The sequence below is a fragment of the Vombatus ursinus genome, unplaced genomic scaffold (assembly GCF_900497805.2).
Source record: "Vombatus ursinus unplaced genomic scaffold, bare-nosed wombat genome assembly UNPS02014799.1, whole genome shotgun sequence".
Classification (NCBI taxonomy): Eukaryota; Metazoa; Chordata; class Mammalia; order Diprotodontia; family Vombatidae; genus Vombatus; species Vombatus ursinus.
In genome coordinates, this window is record NW_020954577.1 from 29,075,072 (window position 1) to 29,096,883 (window position 21,812).

At 37.8% G+C, this 21,812-nt stretch overlaps 1 protein-coding gene across 3 annotated transcripts in view; it reads right to left on the bottom strand.

Moving 5' to 3' along the window:
• Positions 1-21,812, bottom strand: part of LOC114050580 (collagen alpha-5(VI) chain-like) — a 120,497-nt gene that overhangs the window by 80,746 nt on the left and 17,939 nt on the right. For all 3 annotated transcript variants that reach the window (XM_027872379.1, XM_027872378.1, XM_027872380.1), the window contains exons 2-6: positions 12,570-12,663; positions 10,188-10,781; positions 6,947-7,555; positions 3,113-3,670; positions 897-1,451 (exon numbers count right to left, since the gene is read on the bottom strand). In XM_027872379.1, the coding sequence (XP_027728180.1) occupies positions 897-1,451; positions 3,113-3,670; positions 6,947-7,555; positions 10,188-10,781; positions 12,570-12,636 (2,383 nt within the window). In that variant the 5' untranslated portion in view covers positions 12,637-12,663. The remainder of the gene's footprint in view (positions 1-896; positions 1,452-3,112; positions 3,671-6,946; positions 7,556-10,187; positions 10,782-12,569; positions 12,664-21,812) is intronic.

Here is a 21,812-nt window from a genome sequence, read left to right on the forward strand (position 1 = left end):
TACTACATCAACACATATCTCTTCTAAGACTTGTAACTAAATCTTAGCAAAATGTTGGGAAACATCAAAGCCCGATTTTAGGTTAGTATGTATTTTCCCCCATATTTTTAAGTATTTTGTTGTTGAGTCATTTTTCAGTCACATTTGACTCTTCATGACCCCATTTGGGGTTCTCTTGGCAAAGATACTGGAGTGGTTTGCCATTTCCTTCTCTAGCTCATTTTACAGATAAGGAATTGAGGCAAACAGGGTTAAGTAACTTGCCCAGGGTTCCACAGCCAGTAAATGACTGAGGCAGGATTTTAACTCATTAAGATGAGTCTTTTTGATTCCAAGCCCATTGCTCTATTCACTGTCCCATTTAACTACCCATAAATTTTTAGTCGTTTTTCAGATATGTCTGACTTTATGACCCCATTTAGGGTTTTATTGACAGAGATGTTGGAATGGTTTGCTATTTCCTTCTCCATCTCACTTTACAGATGAGGAAACTGAGGCAAACAAGGTTGAGTAACTTGCCCAGGGTCACACAGCTAGTAAAGTCTCTGAGGCTGGATTTTAACTCAGGAAGATGAGTCTTCACGATTTTAGGCTTGGCACTCTATCCACTGTGCCACCTAGCGGTGCTTTGTGATATTACTTGGCCAAATGGGTAATTCCTAATACCCGTGGCTACCAGAGCCTTGGTTTAAAACACATGGAGTGGGAAAAAAATGAATTTTTCCAAAGGCAGCTTTAATAATGTCCAAGGACTGGTACTGAATTATGAATTCTAGCTTATTATTATCATGATGGTGATTTTTATTATTATTCCAAAAATCATTTAAGAAGTATTAACATCCCATGTTCTAGAAAACTAAATTCAAGTCATTTTAGTGAAAATGGGGACCACTTGCCATCGAGAGTGCAAATATCAAAAACCAGCTTATCTTCAAGTAGCTTTTGGTTATCAAAACTCTCAACATAATAAACCAAGTTTGCATTTCCGGTGATATCCTCTAGCTGAGGTGATTTTGATCGGAAGATAGCAACCAAGAGGATGGTGACTCCTTTATTCCGAAGATCTAAAGCTGGTTCTTCAACTTTGTCATGTGCCTTCCCATCAGTGATGAGAATGAGAAACTTCTTCACCCCAGAACGTCCTCCCTTCAAGGGTTCAAAGTAATCAGACACAAATCTCAGTGCTTTTCCTGTATAGGTTTTACTTCCAATAGGTCTCATTCTGTCAATTGCATCAAAAATGTCACTTTTGTTCATATATTCAGTGAGTCCAAATTCTTCCTTGGTAAAATTGCTGAATTGAATGACACCAACATGTCCTTGATCGATGCCAATATGAGACTTGTCCACAAAATTTTTCATAAAATCTTTTACTTTACTGAAGGTAGCAGCTCCCATGCTCCCAGAACTATCCACCAGAAACATGATGTCTGCTTTTTTGTCTTTACAGTCTGTAGGTTGTTAAGAAAAAAAATGGCATTAATCCAGGTAACCATTTTCAAACTAAAAAGATAGCAAAAACAAATATCATTAAAACATTAAATCACGTTATAATGATCAACTGAAATTGTATGATGCATTCTGTCCTTCAGATCATGAAGGTTGCTCCCTAATACACTAACTCAATGAAAAGTATTCTGGGGGCCAAAGGATATAAACAGGCAGTTTTGGATGAAGAAATCAAAGTTATGTATAGTCATATAAAAATTCTCTAAATCATTATTGATTAGAGAAGTGCACCTCTTACCTATCAAACTTTGAGATATCATGTCTTACCTATCAAAGTGGCTAAAATGACAGAAGGGGAAAATGACAAATGTTTGAGGGGATGCAGAAAAATTAGGGCACCAGTATACCGTTGGTGGAACTGTGAACTGATCCATCCATTTTGAAAACCAATCTGGAATTATGCCCAGAGAGTTATAAAACTGTATACCCTTTGACCCAGCAATATCACTATTAGGTTTGCTTCTCAAGGTGAATGGGGAAAAAGGAAAAAAAACTATATGTTCTAAAATATTTATAGCAGCTCTCTTTGTGGTGGCAAAAAACTGGAAATTGAGGGGATGTCCATCAATTGGGGAATGGCTAAACAAGTCGTGGTATATGATTGTGATGGAATACTACTACACCACAAGAAATGATGAACTGGTTGATTTTAGAAAAGCATGGAAAGACTTGCAAGAAATAATAAAGAATGAAATGAGCAGAACCAAGAAAACATTGTGAACAGTAACAGCAATATTGTTTGAACTGTGAACAACTAAGTTATTCCAAGTATTATAAAAATTTTAATTGATTACAAAAACCTATGAAGGAAGATGCTATCTACCTCTAGAGAAAGAACTGATAAGTAGAAGTATGCACAGTATGGTTTTACATATATTTTGTACATATATATATATATATTTACCTTTACAGATATACATATATACCTACATACATACACGTGTGTGTGTGTGTGTGTGTGTGTGTGTGTGTGTGTGTGTGTGAAATGGTGGCCTTCTCTAGTGCAGGCTGGGGAGAGTGGGAGAAAGACTGTTTGGAACTTAATGTAACAAAAAAATTAAATTAAATTTCAAAAAAAAGTATTCTAGTGGGTGGTGGGATGAGGGAAGAAAGAAAGAAAAGTATCTTGGGGCCTGAAAGAATATATGCTGCATCCAAAATTAATCATTTACTATCAAGGAGTATTTGATGTAATAGAAAAATATTATTCCACATCATTATCCTATAACATCTTTTTCTTGAGTTTTCCAAGAAGAATTCATAAATCTAACTTAAAAATTCAAAGAACCACAGAATCTTGGAATTGGGAGGAAACCCAAAGGAGGTCTTGTCCAACCTGGGTCTGAACAAGGATTCTCTCTATAACATTCCCAACAAGTAATCATCCAAACATTGCTTGAAGACCTCTAAGAAGGAAGAGGTCATTATCTTCCTAGGCAGCCCATCCTACCTTCACTTATAGATCATTCTAATTGTTAGAAAGTTTTTCTTGACATCAAGCCTGAATTTGCCACATTACCATCATGCCTATCTCATAACTTGATCATCTATCATCTGGAAGCCATTTGTGAAGAAATTCATGAGATGAAGTGATTTATCTTACCTCTTTCATGGCAGATGCTCTGAACAATTTCATCCTTTATGCTTTTTAAAGAGTCAAAATTATGTACAAATTTAACTCTGTCCTTTGACCCTGCTATGTCTTCCAGCTCATGTAAATTGGCTCCTTTGACGCCAATTGCATGAATGATGACGTCTTCCTCCCTTAGTCTCTTGGCTGGTTCTGCAACCTCATCATCAGACTTCCCGTCTGTCAAGACAAGGAGATGACAGGGGATGTTGCTGGGCTGTTTCCTCCTGGAGCCCTGTATCACTTGGAGCATGAAATTCAGAGCTGCCCCTGTATTTGTTGTGTATCCCATCTGTCGGATATTGAGAATGGCTTTGCCTAAGTTCACCTGGTTAGAATGTACGCCAATGCCAAACTCCTCTTGACTATCAGTTGAATACTGCACTGCCCCAAACCGGACCTTCTCTGGGGCAACAATAAACATTTGTGTCACCTCGATCATGAAATTCTTGATTTCTTGGAAATAGTTTTGAACACTTCCTGAGCCATCAATGAGAAAATAGATATCGGCCTTTTCTGTTTCAATGCAGCCTGCAAGGAGATAAAAAGTTTATGCGCTGTTAATGTTGGAATGCTCAGAAAGAGCGTCTGGGGAGAAACACTAAGGCTTTGGAAGTTTTAAAGTAAAGCTCCTTCAGCCAACTTTCTGGATGCTTTACATGATATCACATAAACATAGAAAAAGGGATCATCTGAACCTTGGAGGCCTTCTATCACCCAAAATTCTGTGGACAAAAATGATTAGGATTGTATTTGAGAGATATTTACAGGTATACATAGTCAGGTGTCCAGGAAATTAAGTTTTTAAAAGCAATAAATTAAGCATTTATTAAGCACCTACTTTGTGCAAAGCACTGTGTAAAGTGCTAGGGATTCAAAAGCAAAATTAATTAGTCCCTGACTTCAAGGAGTTTATATTTGATCTGGAGATACAACATATGCACAAATAAGTGTGTATAAGATAGATTTGACAAGAGGGGAGGGCAGATTGAGGGAGGGGATAATCAGAAGCAAACACTTCTGAGGAGGGACAGGGTCAAAAGAGAGAATAGAATAAATGGGGGGTAGGATAGGATGAAGGGAAATATACTTAGTTTTTCACAACAGTACTCCTATGGAAGTGTTTTGCATGACTACACATCTATAACCTGTATCGAGATGCTTGCCTTTTCAACGAGGGTGGATGGGGAGGGAGGAAGGGAGAAAATTTGTAACCCAAAGTTTTAAAAACACTTGTTAAAAATAAAATAAAATAAATATGACACATTTTTGAAGTTGTTATTCATTTTAGAAAATAAAAATGGAATGAAAAGGAACCTAGCAGAGGTCATGTCCAGTTAAAGGAAAAATGCAGGTGACAAATTAGTTGTTTCCAAATAACTTTGTCTCCTAATAACTTTTTCATAATTTATGACTGTGGAAATTCCTAATTATTTAACTCTAGTGAGTATATTAAAAAAGGATTTTTCCTTTGAAAGTTTTAAACATAAAACATTTGAATAGGAAGGCTACTTGATTGTCAAAAAATTCATTTAAAGGGAGTGGTCAGTTGGTTTTCAGAGGGCATATGAGGAGACAATGCAAATAGCAGGATCAGAAAAATCCCACCAAATTGCTACACAATTAGTCCTCAATTGCTTTATTTTAAATAATCCTCCTGGCTGGGTAAGGTCTATACTAAATGTTGATATGTTGTAAGGCACCAATTATACTTGTTTAGTAATAATTTTCAATGAAACCAATTAAATTTGATGCATAAAACAGTTCTTAACTTTTTTTGGTGCTTTGGTACTCATTTGGCAGTTAGATAAAACCTATGATCCCTTCTCAGAATTATGTTCTTAAGTGCATAAAATACAAAGGATTTCAAAGGAAATACATTATATTTAAATATGATTATTAAATTATAAAAAAAATTCATAGATCCTCCCCAGATTAAGAACCCTTCGCATTTACATTTTTCTATACTTTATAAATAGACTACAAATTGCAGAAAAAGTGAACCTGCAGTGATAGAAGGAATTTCCTCATCTAATAATTCATTATGCTAGTGAAATCATAGATCCAGTCCCTATCCATTAATGTGCCGCCAGTTATTTAAGAATTCCCCCTTTTTCGGAAGATCGCTTCTAGTTTGGGTTTAGTTTTGGGGAGGTTTTTTTCTTCTGCAATTACTAATAAATGTTTCTATGAAATCTCTGAATGGATATCTCTTTTTTTTTTAGCAGAATATAAAAATAACTTCATTGGTGAGAAATTGTTTTGTTTTTGAAGCATAATCCAAGTAATACATTAAAAGTACAGATTTATTGAAATCATTCTCAAGGCTAAAGTTTTGGCACTTGCCAAGAATTGTATACATGGGATTCATCTAGCAGGTAGGAGATTAGACCAAATTACTGAAAAAATAATTTTCAGCACTAAGATTCAAGCCAGTAAGTCAACAAGCACCTATTTACTTATTAAACAACTATTAGTTTATTAAACACCTACTATGGTGCCAGGTACTGTGCTAAGCATTGAAAATACAAAGAAAGACAAATATAGTTCCTGCTCTCAAGGAGCTCGTTGCTTAATAGGTTGTTCAGTCTCATGGATTCTATGACTTTTCTTTATTTCCATATTATTGTTAAAAAACAAAATATTTAAAAGTTAGGGCTGGCCAATTATAGATCATCAAATCTCTCAATGTAAGAACCTTAGAAATTATCTTTCGCAACCTCCCACCCCATTCAGGAATCCTGTCAACAATATCCCTGTCTCTTGCCTGAGCATTTTTTTTTTAATTAATTTCTTTTGATTTATCAACAATCACTTCCATATGCTTTTGAGTTTAAAATTTTTCTCCCCCTTCCTCCCCACCACCCTCCCCAAGACAGCACCCAAACTGATATAGGCTACATATATACATTCTTATTAAACATATTTTCAGAGTAGTGATGTTATAAGTAAAAATTAGAATCAATAGGAGTGGATATCTCTTTTTAAATGTTACTGATAATACTTTCAGGGTTTATTCCCAACAACAGAATATTCCACCAAGGGATATGATGATCTTTCCCTAACTTTTACTGTACACTGTTAGATTGCTTTTCTTTTTTCTTAAATGAATTTTTGTCATTATCATTTGTTTTTCTGTCATCTAGAATTCTCCGTCTCCTTCCTCTTTCTGCTTTTCCCTTCCAAAATAACAAAAAACAGATTGCTTTTCAAAAAGATTATACAAATGGGTATCATATTGCTTGTCTTCTCAGTAGGTAGGAGAGGAATTAGAGTGAGAGAATTAGGAACTCAAAATTTTAAAAGCAAATGTTAAAATTTTTTTAAAACATGACAATTGCAAAAAACGGAAAAAAAGATTATATAAATATACAATTCTACTAGCAACGAATGAGTGTCTCTGTCCCTCAACAACCTTGCCAACGTTGTTTCCTTGTATTTAATAATCTTTGCCAATTTTATGGGAGATGGTGTCCCCAAGTTGCTTTAATTTGCATGTCTAATAGACAATTAGAAAAAAAAAAAGATTTGCACTCACTTGATGGTAGAGGGAGAAAAAAACAGAGAGAGACAAATTAAAGCCACGAATTAAATAAAGCTTTAATAGCTTAAAACCGTACTAGGACTGTTGCAACAGCCTATATTCTTTGATTATTGTCCATTGTGGGCGGAAAGTTACAGTACATTTGTGAACAAGCTGTTTTAATAACAACTCACCAAAGCTAGATACCTATACATTTTCACTTCGGGCAACTAGAAGCAGAACTATGGCAGAAGAAAACTGAAAATGTGGAGCTGAAGACATACCTGTCCTGTAACGTTCAGTTTGTTCATGTTGGACAGACATCCTGTACTGTATTTCATGCTGGAGTTTGTTTAGAAAAGTGACACTGTAAGGTTCCAGGTCTGAGTAGCTCTTTTGAATGGAAATAAAACGATCTGCAGGGTAAGACACTATCTGTTCCAACTGGGTGATGTTGTAGCCTTCAATGCCTATGGCAAATATGGAGACACCCTGCAGGAGAAGGTTATCAGCTGCCTCGTTCACCTCGTCTTCTGATGATCTATGAGTGACCAGGACAGCTATCTGTCGCACACCCTGGGCCTTCCTGCTGCGGCTAAAGACTTCTTCTCTGGCCTTCTTCAAGGCTTTCCCAATATAGGCCTTTCCATCCCTTAGAGAGAGGCTCCCAATGGCCTGTGCAATCTCAGCGTGGCTCATGAGGGCTTCCAAAGAAGTCACCACCTCTGCCCTGTCGCTGAACCTCAACATGCCTATCCTGGTACAACCTGCCCTCACATCCATGGAGGCTGTGATGTTCTCCAGGAACCTCTGAAGGTCTTCCAAGTCTTCTCTGACCTCCAAGGACTCATCCAATAGGAAGACAATGTCAGCCACGGAATCTCTTTCACATACTGTGAGGACAAAGGAAGAATCCAAAGGTTAATATAGCCTGCTTATCTACTTCTGTGATGGCAACATTCAGTGCTTGAAAGACATTATAAAGTAAAGATATTAGTTAAGTTCATTTTTTAAGACCTGGGTTCAAATCGTGACTCTGGCACTTAGTACCTATATGCTTTGAGTGAATCACTTAACTTTTGTTGGTCTCAGCTCTTAACCGGTGTTTCCCTTTGCTACCATGTTATCTCTGCTTGGCAAGGAGATTGAGCAGACAAAAGAACTTATTTGCTCAAAGTTGTTCTTAAAACAATATTGCAGTTATTGTATACAACATTCTCTTGGTTCTGCTCAATTCACTCTTGGTGATTTCATGCAAGTCTGTCCATTTTTTTTAAGATCATTGAGCTCATCATTTCTCATAGCACAGCAGGGTTCCATCACAATCATATACCACAGCTTGTTCAGCCATTGCCCAATTGATGGGCATCCCCAATATTTCCAGTTCCTTGCCACCACAAAGAGAGGTGCTATAAATATTTTAGAATATATAGATTCTTTTCCTTTTTCCCTAATAATCTTTGGAAACAGACCTAGTAGTGGTCTGTTAGTAGCTTTAAAAGGCCAAAGTCTCCTGCTGCATCCAAGGTGTCCTTATCTATATCTTGCCACTGGATCTACGTGGCTTCAGAGGAGAAAGTGAGGCTGGTGATTTTGCACAGCCTTCCCTCACTTAAATCCAATTCACTAGCATGTCCTGGCATCACCTTCCTGATGCCATGGCCCTCTTGGAGAACGAAAGATAAACAGCAGCAGCAAATGAATTAACAGTAAAGATACCCATGTCTTTAGAGAAGCTGCTAGGTGGCACCGTAGTGCACAGAAAGCTGGGCCTGGCATCAGGAAGACCAGAGTTCAAATTTAACCTTAAACACTTCTAGCTGAGTGACCCTGGGCAAGTCCCTTAACCTCTGCCTGCCTCCATTTCTTCAACCATAAAATGGGGATAATAGCTCCCACTCCCCAGGGTTGTTGCGAGAATCAAACAAGATAATCTTTGTAAAGCACTTAGCACATAGTGGGTTCAACATAAATGTGTTTCTTTCCTTCCTTCTTTCCTAGAGACACCATGTCTTGGAGAATTTAACTTATTCAATATAAATCCCACAACAAGGGATGGAGAAAGCCCAGTAACTGCCTCAGGCAACCAACAAACATTTGGTCTCCTTACCAAGCACAGCCAAGAACATGACAGGCAGGGGTACAATACTTTAAAATATAAATTCATTTGTAAAACCTCCCAAGAGACAATTACAGAAAGTAACCATCAACATCACCTCACAAAACAGTGAAAAGAAGTTGAGGAGGAAATAAATAAGGAGAAATCTGTAGATGACACTGGAAGCAAGTTAACAAATGTATGTGAAGTGGGACAGATTGCTGAAGTTTTCTACAGCGATTTTATTCTTGTTAGCAACAAACGTGGAACCACTTCATTTGGATTCTACCGTCTCAGTGGTTTTCCAATAATGATAATGAATTGAAATGAGGAAGTCCAGCTGAGGCTGACCTGATCAAACACATATTGGTCAATATGTATATATGTATAGATTGAAGAAATCCATGCTAAAAGCAACACAATTTTAAAGGAGCCAACAGTTTACTCTTCAATATATTTCAAAGAGATGAAGATTTCAAAAGAATGGAAAAGATTATGTATTTTATTATTATCCAGAAAGGTGATCAGGAAGAAATCAACTACTGCAAAAATCTGCCAACTTCCTCATCTTTTATTGTGAACAGTCTACATACCCAGTGAGGTATCCTTGATGAAAATAAGAGATGAGAATAAGCAGGCTTTTGCAGGTGGTTTTTGAACATGGACCACATCTTCACAGGCACACAGTTAACAGAGAGATATAGGGAATATAATATCTATTTGTGTCTATGTTTGTAGATTTCTTTTAAAAGCATATGATTTGATGGAGGAAAATGTGGCCTTAAAATTTCTCCTCCAACAAGGTATCTTACATACATTAAGATCATACAAGGTTGTGTTACAGATGTGATAAAATTCCTTCTGTAGCTCATTTTACAGATGAGGAAATTGAGGCAAACAGGTTTAAGTGACTTGCCCAGGGTCACACAGCTAGTAAGTGTCTGAGGCTGGATTTGAACTCAGGTCTTCCCGACTCCAGGCCCAGGGCTCTTTCCCCTGTGCCACCTAGCTACCCCATAAATATGCTCATCAACAATGATGGATGTAAGTGGATAAAAGACATGTAGGACCAGAAAAGGAATTGGGTACTGTACTAGTATCCAGTAAATATGGAAAGGATCTTAGGATGCATATAGAGGATTTAGATACTAGTCACACACAATTAAAAAAAAAAGTGAATAGGCTGCAATTTACACAGATGGAAGGAATGCCTGCATAATACGATCATGGACCTATTAAGTGTTGATCTATCAACTAATAAGCACTTATTGAATACCTACTGTATTTTTAGGATGCACAATGCTGCAAGGAATACAGAAATGTGATCCCAATATATTTCATTTATGCAGCTTTCAACATTTTTAAATGAAATCTGGTTTCTCGATGGAATTAGATATCTCTCATATAACTTTTGTCAATTTACTCACCTACTTCATCAACATCTTGTATTCCTTCCTTTTGCTTTATCGTCTCCTTAATGATCCTGGTCATGTTGCCCGAAAACATTCCCACATCTCTGACTGTCCTAAGGTTATAGTGATGCTGAGAAGTGGCCATGGCTTTTAGATTTTCTTCTGAAGCATCTTGCATTCCCAATGCGATGATTTTCACCCCATCTCTCTGCAAGGCTTCTGCAGGCCCTACCACATCATCCTCAGATTTGGCTGAAGCCAAAACAACTAAAATCTGGGGAAACAGTTTCTTGTCTCTTCCATTCGCTGGCCCTGAGAAGTAGGTCTTGTGAACTTTCTCTAGAGCATTGCCTATCCGCAGGGACCCACCAATGTAGTCAACGTTCTTCTTGAGGTGGTCCAACATTGCCTTCTTGGTCTTGAAGGTGTTCAGCAGGAACTCCTGGTGTAAATCATCGCTATACTGGGCAAGGGCGAGACGGAACTTGTTGGTTTCAACAGGCAGACTGTTGATCACCTTGCTTATGAAGGTTCTCACAAAGGGGAAGGACTTACTCCCCAAGTGATCAGAGCTGTCCACCAGGAACACAACATCAGCAAACTCAGGACCTGCAAACCCCAAGTCAGAAACAAAGAAGAAAAGAAACTTATTATAAAGACCTGGATCCTCAAAACCACAGGACAATATAATACTGATTTGAGAAGCATAGTGTCATTTTGGACATAGACCCTAAATGCAAGAAAACTCTCATTCTGTGGTGGTCTAATCCTAGAAAATTATCATTAATATTGTTCTAATATTTCAAATTGGAATTTAGCAAAAAGAATGGAGAACAGGCGTACCCGCCAATGGGGAAAATGGTTAACCAAATTATAGTATATGAATGTGATATAATACAATTATGCTGTAAGAAGGGGATGGTTTCAGAGAAACCTGGAAGATTTGTATAAACTGCTGCAGAGTGAAGTAAGCAGAATCAGGAGAACAATTTATAACATTAACATTGTGAAAATGAACCAATTTTGAAAGACTTGGGAACTATGATCCATACAATGACTGATCATAATTGAATATGACTGATAATAAAGAATGCTATCCACCTCCCATCAGAGAGAGGATAGTCTAATATGCAGATGAGACCCCAATGTTTGGACATGGCCAATATTGACATTTGTTTTGCCTGACTGTGCATATTTGTTACGGGGTTTTGGTTTTTTTTTTTCTCTTGTGGTAGGTGGGGTAGGGGGTGGGTGATAGACTAGGGTGAGACAGAAAAGAATAAAAATCTTGATGATTGGGAAAAAAATTTAATTAACAAACAAACAAAAGAGGAGTGGGTGGAGGGGAAAGGCTTTTTTTTTTTTCTTAACTCTATGCTAGTGACTTTCCACCATCTGGAACCACCAATCCTTAATGTAATATCGAAATTAGGCCAAGGTGGTACTGCTCTGGAGGGAAAGAAAACCTTTGCCCAGTGGCCAATGAAATGGACTTTGAAAGTGGGATAGGGTGAGCAAGACTGTCCTATGGAAATCTTCCTACGGGCTTGGCATCTTCATAGTTTGCACAGACTGCCTTGTCTGTGTGTGGGGGAAGTGCATGGGCGTGGGGTGGGTATTGTTCAACTCTAGAGATGTATCAAATTAACCATGCTGAGGCATAAACCAAATATACTAGAGCCAGGAGTAGGACGGGGTGACTCCCCCACCCCACCCCAAGCTAGCTATTCTCTGTTGCTGCTGTTACCTAGCTCATTAGATAGAATACATTGTAAGATTACTATTATATTAGGTAAAATTAGTATAGATTGTAAGAATATTAGGATATAATGTAAGATTCTAACCTCAAGAACTTCAGGAAGGTTAGGATGCTGGCTTATGGGAGAGGTTTTTAAAAATTATCTCTACCATGACCATTTTCAAGGAAGGTCAGAAAGGAAACATTCATGTTGAGAAATGTGGGAAAGAGAGCTGAGTCAGGAGCACTGGGGTAGAGAGGGAGAAGTGATTGACTTTTTTTTTCACTTGCTAAATTTCAGGTGCAATCTAACCTGGTATTTGGGCAGAAATAATAATGGATGGTCAGGATTTAGGAGACAACTTAATTTCTGTACTTAGACCAGAAAGAGAGTGAAAGACGCAGTCTTCTAGATTTCACACAAATCATGAATTCTAACTACATCTTTGTTATGTTCTAGTGTTTAGACATTTTGGTGGTGTTGCATACTTACAAAGTGCTGGCTGTGGTGGGTTGTTTTTTTTTTAATAGACAGCCACTTTACCTGATTGTTTTTTTTCAGTCTTTAGTTTTCAGTCCATCCCCACCTCTTCCTTCACTTCTGAAAATGTGGTGACCCATGACAAACAAACAGTAATAGAAATGAAATAGACAAATACCAGGGCTCTGATCAGCTGATGTTCTGGCCCAGATGATTAAGGTCAATGAGATTAGCAGCATCTTCATCTTGTAGAATGTTTTTAAGCTTGGACTCTGGAAAGGAAACAAACTTATTTATAAGAGATGAAAATAAGCTTAGTCCATACAGGAATAGTGGGCAAAACTGGGTTTTTGGACAACGTATGTCTAGAAAGAATGCATTGAGCTGTCATGGGGCTCAGCAGTGGACCAATGGAAGATGTAATACAGAAGAGATATAGGCAGATTTGTAACAAGGATGGAGTGGTCAGGACTTTGTCCCAGGCACAGCGCCACAGCTTAGGAGAATGCCAAAAAAAATGTTAAGTAAAGATTGTGCAAATTTACATTTGTGATATTTACATTATCTAAGATCTCCTCTTCAGGATGTTTAAGTCAACTTTGGATACTCAACGCCTTTGTAACTCCCTCAGTTTCTTCTCTCTTCTGATTGATGGGTGGAACCCTCCTCGCAAAGCTTTCCTTTAGAGAAAGACGAACGGGGACTCTCCAGCTCACACTTCACTGGTGTCCTCCCCACCACCCTCTCCAGCCTCCTTTTGTGTGTCTACTTCTTCTACCCCCATAGATTGTAAATTCCTTGAGGGCAGGGATGTCTTTCTTTTTCTAATTTATATCCATTGCTTTGGCATTTAATGTTTACCAAGTTGAACTGAGGTATTTTTATTCCTTCAGCATCACACAAACTAGTTAGCTGGAATAATTAGTTAAATCAAGAAAGTTCCAGACAGTGCTCTAAATGCCTCCACAGCTACAAACCAGGAGAGTCACTCTACTCTAGTCTTGTTCTGTTCTTCCTAGGAGATGGGATTCCCAAAAAGAGACTTCCAGTTTCCCTGGATCTTTCTGTCCAGGGGCTGGTGACCCTGGGTTACCTTTAAAGGGTAGTGTACTGGAGTTTTCACCAGTGAGGATAGTATAAGAGTTACCTCTACCCCTAAAAAAAAGAGCATTTATTTCAGGATATACTTGATGCTGCTTGCCTCAGGTTGAAAAATTCTGGTAAAAGTTCTGTAGACTGACTCTGCCCTCAAGAATTTTCCATGTGAGGGCTGTCCCTCCTATTCTAATGATAGCTCTGATGATGACTACTGCCTATGGTTTCCTCATGACTGAGCAAGAACCCATGTGAAAGAGAGGATCCTGGGAAGATGGCACAGTAGGTCAGAAAAAAAATTTTTTTTAGTTTTTTTAGGCAATTGGGGTTGAGTGACTTGCCCAGGGTCACACAGCTAGTAGGTGTCAAGTATTTGGTCTGAGGCTCAATTTGAACTCAGGTCCTCTTGACTTCAGGGCCGGTGCTCTATCCACTGCACCACCAGGCTGCCCCAGAAAATTTTTGACTCTCCAAATCTCCTCCACAAAAAAAGACAGAACATTACCTCAGAGCAGCAGAAATAAACACGGGGTAAAGCCGTTGTCCTCCTAAGAAAATTTGAGAAGACTCCAGGAAAGACTTGGCCTCCAACAACAGAGATTTGGTCTGAGTGATGAAGTGCAAACACCCAAGGCTGACTCTACAGAATCAGCAAACGACAATCCCTGGGGGCAGCTGGGTTGAGAGGCAGCCTCAGCATTAGAAACATTGATCTCACAGATAGTGCAGGGGTCTGACAGCTGAGGAGGAGGAGGTTGAAGGACCTTCCACTGCCGAGCACAGCTGTGCTCGCCAGACACATCCTGAGCTGCGTCTGGAGGGGAAAAGGAGCCAGCACACACCTGGTGAGCGCAGTAGTGAGAGGAAGGGACCTCGTTAGCTGTGGGCACTTTCAGGACAGCAGAGTCCAGGTTTCAGTTCTGGAGCAGAGAGGACAGCTATAGTTTGCAGCCACCAGAGGGACATAGGGATTAAGACCATTTTAGGGACAGTGTGGCTGAGGGCCCTAGCCATGGTTTAGGAGTGGAAAAGAGAGCTCAAGGTTAGAGCGCGAGACACACCTAAGAAAATAACAGTAAGAAGGAACTGAGGTTTGGGGCATCATTCCCCACAGCTGGAACTATAACTTGATTACACTAATAGTTGCTAAAAACAAAACAAAATAAAAAGTAAATAAATAAAAATGAGTAAGTGAGGGAGAAAGAACCCAACCATAAATACTTACTATGGAGATAAAGAAGATCTGGGTTCATATTCAAAGGAATAGAGCTAAAAAAAAAAAAAGCCACTCCTTTTTCAATGAGAAGTGGCAAATTGTCCCAAGTACAAAAAAAGAGTTCTTGGAAGAACTTAAAAAGGACTTTAAAAATTAAATGAGAGAGATAGAGGGAAAATAAGAAAAAAAATAAGAGCAATCCAAGAAAATCAAGAAAATTATGAAAAGAAAGTCAACCACCTGGAAATAAAGAATCAAAAACTTAAGGGAGAAAATAATTTCTTAAAGACTAGAACTGGGCAAGGGGAAGCTAATGACATTCTAAGGTTCTATGAAATCATAAAACAAAATCAGAAGAATGAAAAAATAGAAGAGAATGTGAAACATCTTATCAAAAAAACAATTGATCTGGAGAACGGATCAAGGAGAAATAATATAAGAATCTTGAAAATTATGATTAAAAAAAAAAGAATCTTGATACAATATTACACGAATTTATCAAAGAAAATTGCCCTGAAGTTCTAGAACAAGAAGGCAAAGTAGAAATAGAAAAAACCCACTGATCACTACCTGAGATTCCAGAAGGAAAATTTACAGGGATATCATAATCAAGTTTCAAAACTCCCAGGTTAAGGAGAAAATATTGAAAGCAACAAGGAAAAAAACAATTTAAATATCATGGAACTACAATAAGGATTATACAAGACTTAACAGTTACTATGTTGAAGGATCATAGTCTTACAATACTATATTCTATAAAGCAAAAAAGCTGGGGTTATGACCAAGGTTAACTTACCCAGCAAAGTTAAGCATAATCCTGAATGGGAAAAAAATTAACATTTAATGAACTCAAAGACTTTCAGGTTTTTGTGACAAAACCCCCAGAACTTAAGGGAAAATTTGACATATAACATTCAGGAGAAATACAAGGTAAACATTAAGGACCAATTATAAGGGACTCAATAAGGTTAAATTGTTTATTTTGTATATGTGAAAATATTAGTAATACTCTTATGATTGTCATAATTATTTGGGTAGTTTGAAAGAAAGGCATGGGCTGAGTATGATGGGGTGATTCTAAAAAAACAAAACTGCGTAGGGAGAGATAAAAGGAGTAATTATCTCATTCAAATGAGGCATAAAAGGAAAATTTGATACAGAAGAAGCTAGTAGGGGAGAGGCAGGGTAGTGATGAAACCTTACTCTTATCAAGAATGGGTTAAAGAATGAATGACATATATATATATATATACATATATATATAAGGATATAAAAGTCTTCTAAATTCAGAAAGAAACAAGAGGGCAAGGGGATAGAGTGGGGCGAGAGGATAAGGGAGGGACTCTTAGAGGGGAGGGGAGGTTAAGGAATAGGAGGGCAAGGTAGCAGGTGGAAGTAAAGCAGAGGAGTGAGGAGAGTAAATAGGGTGAGAAGGATAGTGAGGAAAAATAGGAAGGAGGAAAATACACAAGTAATTGTAGCTTAGAATGTGAATGGGACAAATTTACCCATAAAATGGAAACAATATCAGCTTAAGAATTTGAATTCAACAATATGTTGCTTTCAGGAAACATTATAAAAATAAGAGATATGCACAAAGATAAAATAAAGGGCAGGAGTAGAATTTAGTATGTAAAAAAAGCAGGGATAATAATCACAATCTCAGACAAAGTTAAAATTAAAATAGATTTAATCCAAAGTGAAAAATAGAGAACCTACACTATGTGTCAGCAGTATTATTCAATATTGTTTTAGACCACTTAAAATACCTAAACAATATAAAATACCTCAGTATATACCTGCCAAAACAGACACAGGAACTATATGAACATAAAAATAAAACACTTCTTGTACAAATAAACTCAGATCCAAATAATTGAGGTAAAATGTAATTTTCATGAGTAAGTAAAGCTGATACAATTTTTAAAATGACACATTTACCTAACCTATTTATTCAATGTCATCCCAATTAAATTACTAAAAAATTATTTTATAGAGTTAGAAAAAATAATAATAAAGCTCATTTGGAAGAACAAAAAGTCAGGAACTTCAAAGAAACCAAGGAAAAAAGATGTAAAGGAAATAGTATCAGTAGTATCAGACCTTAAACTATATTATAAGGCAAGAGCACTGTTGAAGTATAAAAAGGACAATTTTGGTTATTCTGAATTAAAATTTTCTTGTATAAATAAAACCTATGTAGCCAAGAACAGAAAGAATGCAGAAAATTGGGAAAAAAACTTTCATAGACAATCTCTCAGGATGTGATTGGGTTGGAATATTGCTGTGGTGTGGGAAATGATGAGCTGGTTGATTTAGAAAAACATAGAAAGACTTGGACTCATGAAGGATGATGCTATCCACCTTCAGAGAAACAGATAATAGGAGGAAATAGGTGTAGTATGGTCTTACATATATGTGTATGAGTGAGTGAGTGTGTGTGTGTGTGTGTGTGTATCCATGCTTAATTGTAGCCTTCTTTGGAGGGAAGGGAGAGGGAGGGAAAAAATAAAGTGAAAAGCGCACAGCAGAGAACAAGAGAAAATTAACAAGGAAACAAAGAAAAGTTGGTGAGCTTTGAAAACAATGTGTACTATTTATTATATAGGCTTTCTTTAAATGAAAATTTCTTGTTTTATATTGAATCCTCTCTTGTGATCTGCTGTGTACATGGTAATTTTTTTTCTTTTCTCATTTTTTTCTTTTCTCATTTTGTATTTAAGTTTATAATTTTAAAAATTTACAAAAAAAGAACCCATATGCAGTTAGCCAAAAGTTCTTTCTATACTGAAAATATTGCAAAAGCATTCGTTAATTTGTGGCCACATTTCCTTTCAAACTGCAGGCAGCTGTTTGTGATTGCCTTTCAGATAAACAGCACAAAAAAGAAAAAAGAAAGGAAGATCATTGAGTCAAGTATCAAAGACTTTGGCTCTGAAGGCTAGCTCTGTCCCTTATCTGCATGACCTGGGGGAAGTGGCTTTAACCTTTCTGGACCTTACTTTCCTCATCTATTAAATGACATCCTTGGACAAGATTTCTCTTGTAGGTCAAAAATCAAAGCTTTCATGAAGCCAAAGTCACAGTTTTCTATCCCGTGCAAATTTGAAAGCCAGCCAATACATTAAATTCATTAAGATTATGTCAACTCAAACCTATGAATTTCTGATTAGGAATCCAAGGACACACATCAGCTCTCTGGGGTGGTCCATTGATGGGCAATTCTCTCCACATGTATCCCAGGTTGACAAACTTCAGTGGCATCTCAGACACGTGTCACATCCAAAGGACAGTGTGCTGACATGTAGGAGAGCAGTTTGGCTGCCCTCTGGCCTTGCTATTTTCTGTGAAAATATGATCCCCCTTCATTTCCTCCCTTTTCTCCCAGGCAGGTCAACCTTACTGTAACAAAAAGGGAAAATCCCAGGTCCAAGAGGGTAAGAATGACTGACTCATTTTTATATTCTCCTACCTGTTCAACACAGTACCTTATAAACAGTGGGTGTTAAATACTTACTGAATTGACTTGAACATCTAGGAAGGAGTTTAGTGATTCTTTTTAGTTAAGCCACTGAAACTTGCCCTTTTCAAAGAGAAACACAGCTTTATTGAAAAATCCTGGGAATTCCTGCAAATGCATCTGAGAGTCATGGAATCCCAGAGTCATGATGAAATGAAAGTTGAAAGTCACCCAAAGGGCATTGGAGAAGTGCAAGATGAGCGTAAAGAGATCGAAACATATTAGCACCAAAGAAGAGTATGGGAAAGGTAATATAAAGGATTTCATGAGAAAGCTGTATTCCCAAAAAGGTGGTGCTATCATGAGAGCAATAATCTCACTCAAATAGGCTTCATTCTTCATTAGTATCCATTCAAAGTCTGGAGATGTAAGGGAGGGACAGGTAGGTGGCACAGCGGATAGGGCACCGGCCCTGGAGTCAGGAGGATCTGAGTTCAAATCCAGCCTCAGATACTTGACACTTACTAGTTGTGTGACACTGAGCAACTGACTTGTCCCCATTGCCTAGCCAAAAAAAAAAAAAAAAAAAAAAAGATCTAGGGAAAAGCCCCCAGCATACTGGGTCTATGCCCCATACAGGATTTATGGGAGGTCATGGATAAATGTTGTACAGGATAAGAAGGACCATAGGATCCTAAATCTGGTTGAAACCTTAAAGGTCATCTACTCTAAACACCAGCATTTTACAGATGCAGAAACTGAGGGAATGCCACTTACCCAAGGTCACATAGGCAGTGAGTGATAGAGCATGGCTTTAAACTCAGGTCCTGTGACCTCGGGCACCATAACCCACAGATCCATGGAGATAGGAAATTAAGAAGATATCTTGAAAGTCGTTCATTTTTACAACTTTGAAAGATGTAACTCTGATCAACACAATAATAAAACATGATGCCAGGGGACCAATGAAGAAGAATATTACCCACCTCCTGACAAAGACACGATGGACTAAATACACAGAAGAGACACACATTTTTAGACATGACTAGGTGAGAAGTTGTTTTGCTTAATGATGCATATTTATTGCGAGAAAGAGTTTTATTGTCTTTTCTTTTTCCAGAGGCATGGTGGTAAAAGGAGTTACAGAAAGTAGAAACAAAATACCATTTGCTCATTTAAAAAGTAAAATTGGGGCAGCTAGGTGGCACAGTAGATAGAGCACCGGCCCTGAAGTTCAAATCCGGTCTCAGACCAAACACTTGACACTTACTAGCTGTGTGACCCTGAGCAAGTCACTTAACCCCAATTGCCTAAAAAAGAAAGAAAGAAAGAAAAGTAAAATTTAATTGCAAATAAATAATAAAGGGGGAAAAGAAGATACCTTGAACAATCTGATAAAATAAAGGGAAAAGTTTGTTTCAGACTATTAATCCAGCAACACTAAGTACCCTGAAATTGAGTCAGACCAATTACGCTGGACCACTGGAGAGCAATCAATCAATAAACATTTGTTAAGTACCTACTCCCCTCCTGAATCACTGCCTTATCATGGTGGAGGGGCATATGTAACTCAATGAAACTGTGAGCTATGCCATGCAAGGTTACTCAAGACAGACAGGTCATAGAGGAGAGTTCTGACAAAAGGCAAATCACTCCAACATCTTTGCCAAGAAAATCTCATGCACAGTATTAAAATTATAAAAGATATGGGCTGGGCCAAAGACAAAAGGAAACTCAGCTGTGGATGTATCTGGTGATGAAAGAAAAGTCTGAGGTTATAAAGATCAATATTGCATAGGAACCTAGAATGTAAGATCTAAAAACCAAGGTAAGTTGGATGTGGTCAAACAGAAGATGGAAGGATTAAATATTGATGTCTTGGGTGTCAATGAACTTAAATGGACAGAAATGGGTGAATTTAATTCAGGTGATCATCACATATACTACTGTGGGCAAGAATCCTTTAGAAGAAATGGAATGGCCCTCAACAAAGGGTGAGAAAAGCAGTACTGGGGTATAATCTCAAAAATGACAGTTATATCTGTTCAAATCCAAGGCAAACCATTCAAAGTCACAGTAATACAAGCCTATGCTCCAAGCACTGATGCCAAAGAATCCAAAGTTGATCAGTTTTATGAAGATCTACAACATCTTCTAGAAATAACACCCCCAAAATGTCATATTCATCATGGGGGATTGGAATGCTAAGTAGGAAAACAAAATATAACTGGAATAATAGGCAAGTTTGGTCTGGGAGTACAACATGAAGCAGGGTAGAGACTAATAGAATTTTGTCAAGATGACTCGCTGATCATGACAAACACTCTTTTTCAACAACCCAAAGGGTGACTCTACACATGGACATCACCAGACGGTCAATACTGAAATTAGATTGTTTATATACTTTGCAGCCAAAGGTGGAAAATGCCTATACAGTCAGTTGAAACAAGACCTGGAGCTGACTATGGCTCAGATCATGAGCTTCTTATTGCAAAATTCAGACTTAAATTGAAAAAAGGAGGGAAAACTATGAGACTATATAGATATGATCTAAATAACATCCCTTAGGAATATGAATATGAAGTGGAAGCAATGAATAGATCTGAGGGATGAGACCTGGTAGATAGAGTGCTTGAAGAAGTATGGACAGAAGTTCACAATATTGTACAGGGTGCAACAACAAAAATCATTCCAAAGAAAAAGAAGAACGAGAAAGCAAAATGGCTGTCTGATGAAACTTTACAAATAGCTGAGGAAAGAAGGAAAAGGAAAGGGAAAGGAGGAAGAGAAAGATAAACCCAACTGAATGCAGAATTCCAGGAAATAGCAAGGAGAGATAAGAAGGTTTTTTTTTAAATGCGTAATGCAAAGAAATAGAAGAAAACAATAGAATGGGAAAGACACGAGATCTCTTCAAGAAAACTAGAGGTATCAAGGGAATATTTCCTACAAAAAAATGAGCATGACAAATAAACAAAAATGGCAAGGACTTAACATAAGCAAAAGAGATTAAGAAGACATGGCAAGAATATACGAAAGAACTATACAAGAAAGACCTTAACATCACCAATAACCACGATGGTGTGGTTAGTGATCTAGCGTCAGACGTCATGGAAAATGAAGTTAAGTGGGCCTTAGGAAGTATTGCTAACAATAAGGCTAGTTGAGGTGATGGGATTCTAGACAAGCCATTTAAAATGTTAAAAGATGATACTGTTAAAGTGCCAAGCTCAATATACCAACAAATCTGGAAAACTCAACAGTGGCCACTGGATTGGAAAAGATCAGTTTACATCCCAATTCTAAAGAAGGGCAATGCTACTGAACACTCAAAACACTGAACAACAACGCTCATTTCATAAGCCAACAAGGTTTTGCTTAAGATCCTGCAGGCCGGACTTCAGCAATGTGTGAACTGAGAAACAGCAAAAGAGAAGGCTGGTTTCCAAAGAGGCAAAGGAACTAAAAACCAAACTGCCAACATTTTCTGGACAATGGAGAAAGCAATGGAGTTCCAGAAGAACCTCCACTTCTGCTTCACCGACTAAGCCTTTGTGTGGATCACCACAAAGCGTGGCGAGTCATCAAAGAGATGGGAGTGCCCATCTTGTTTCCTGAGAATTCTGTATGAAGATCAAGAAGCAACAGAG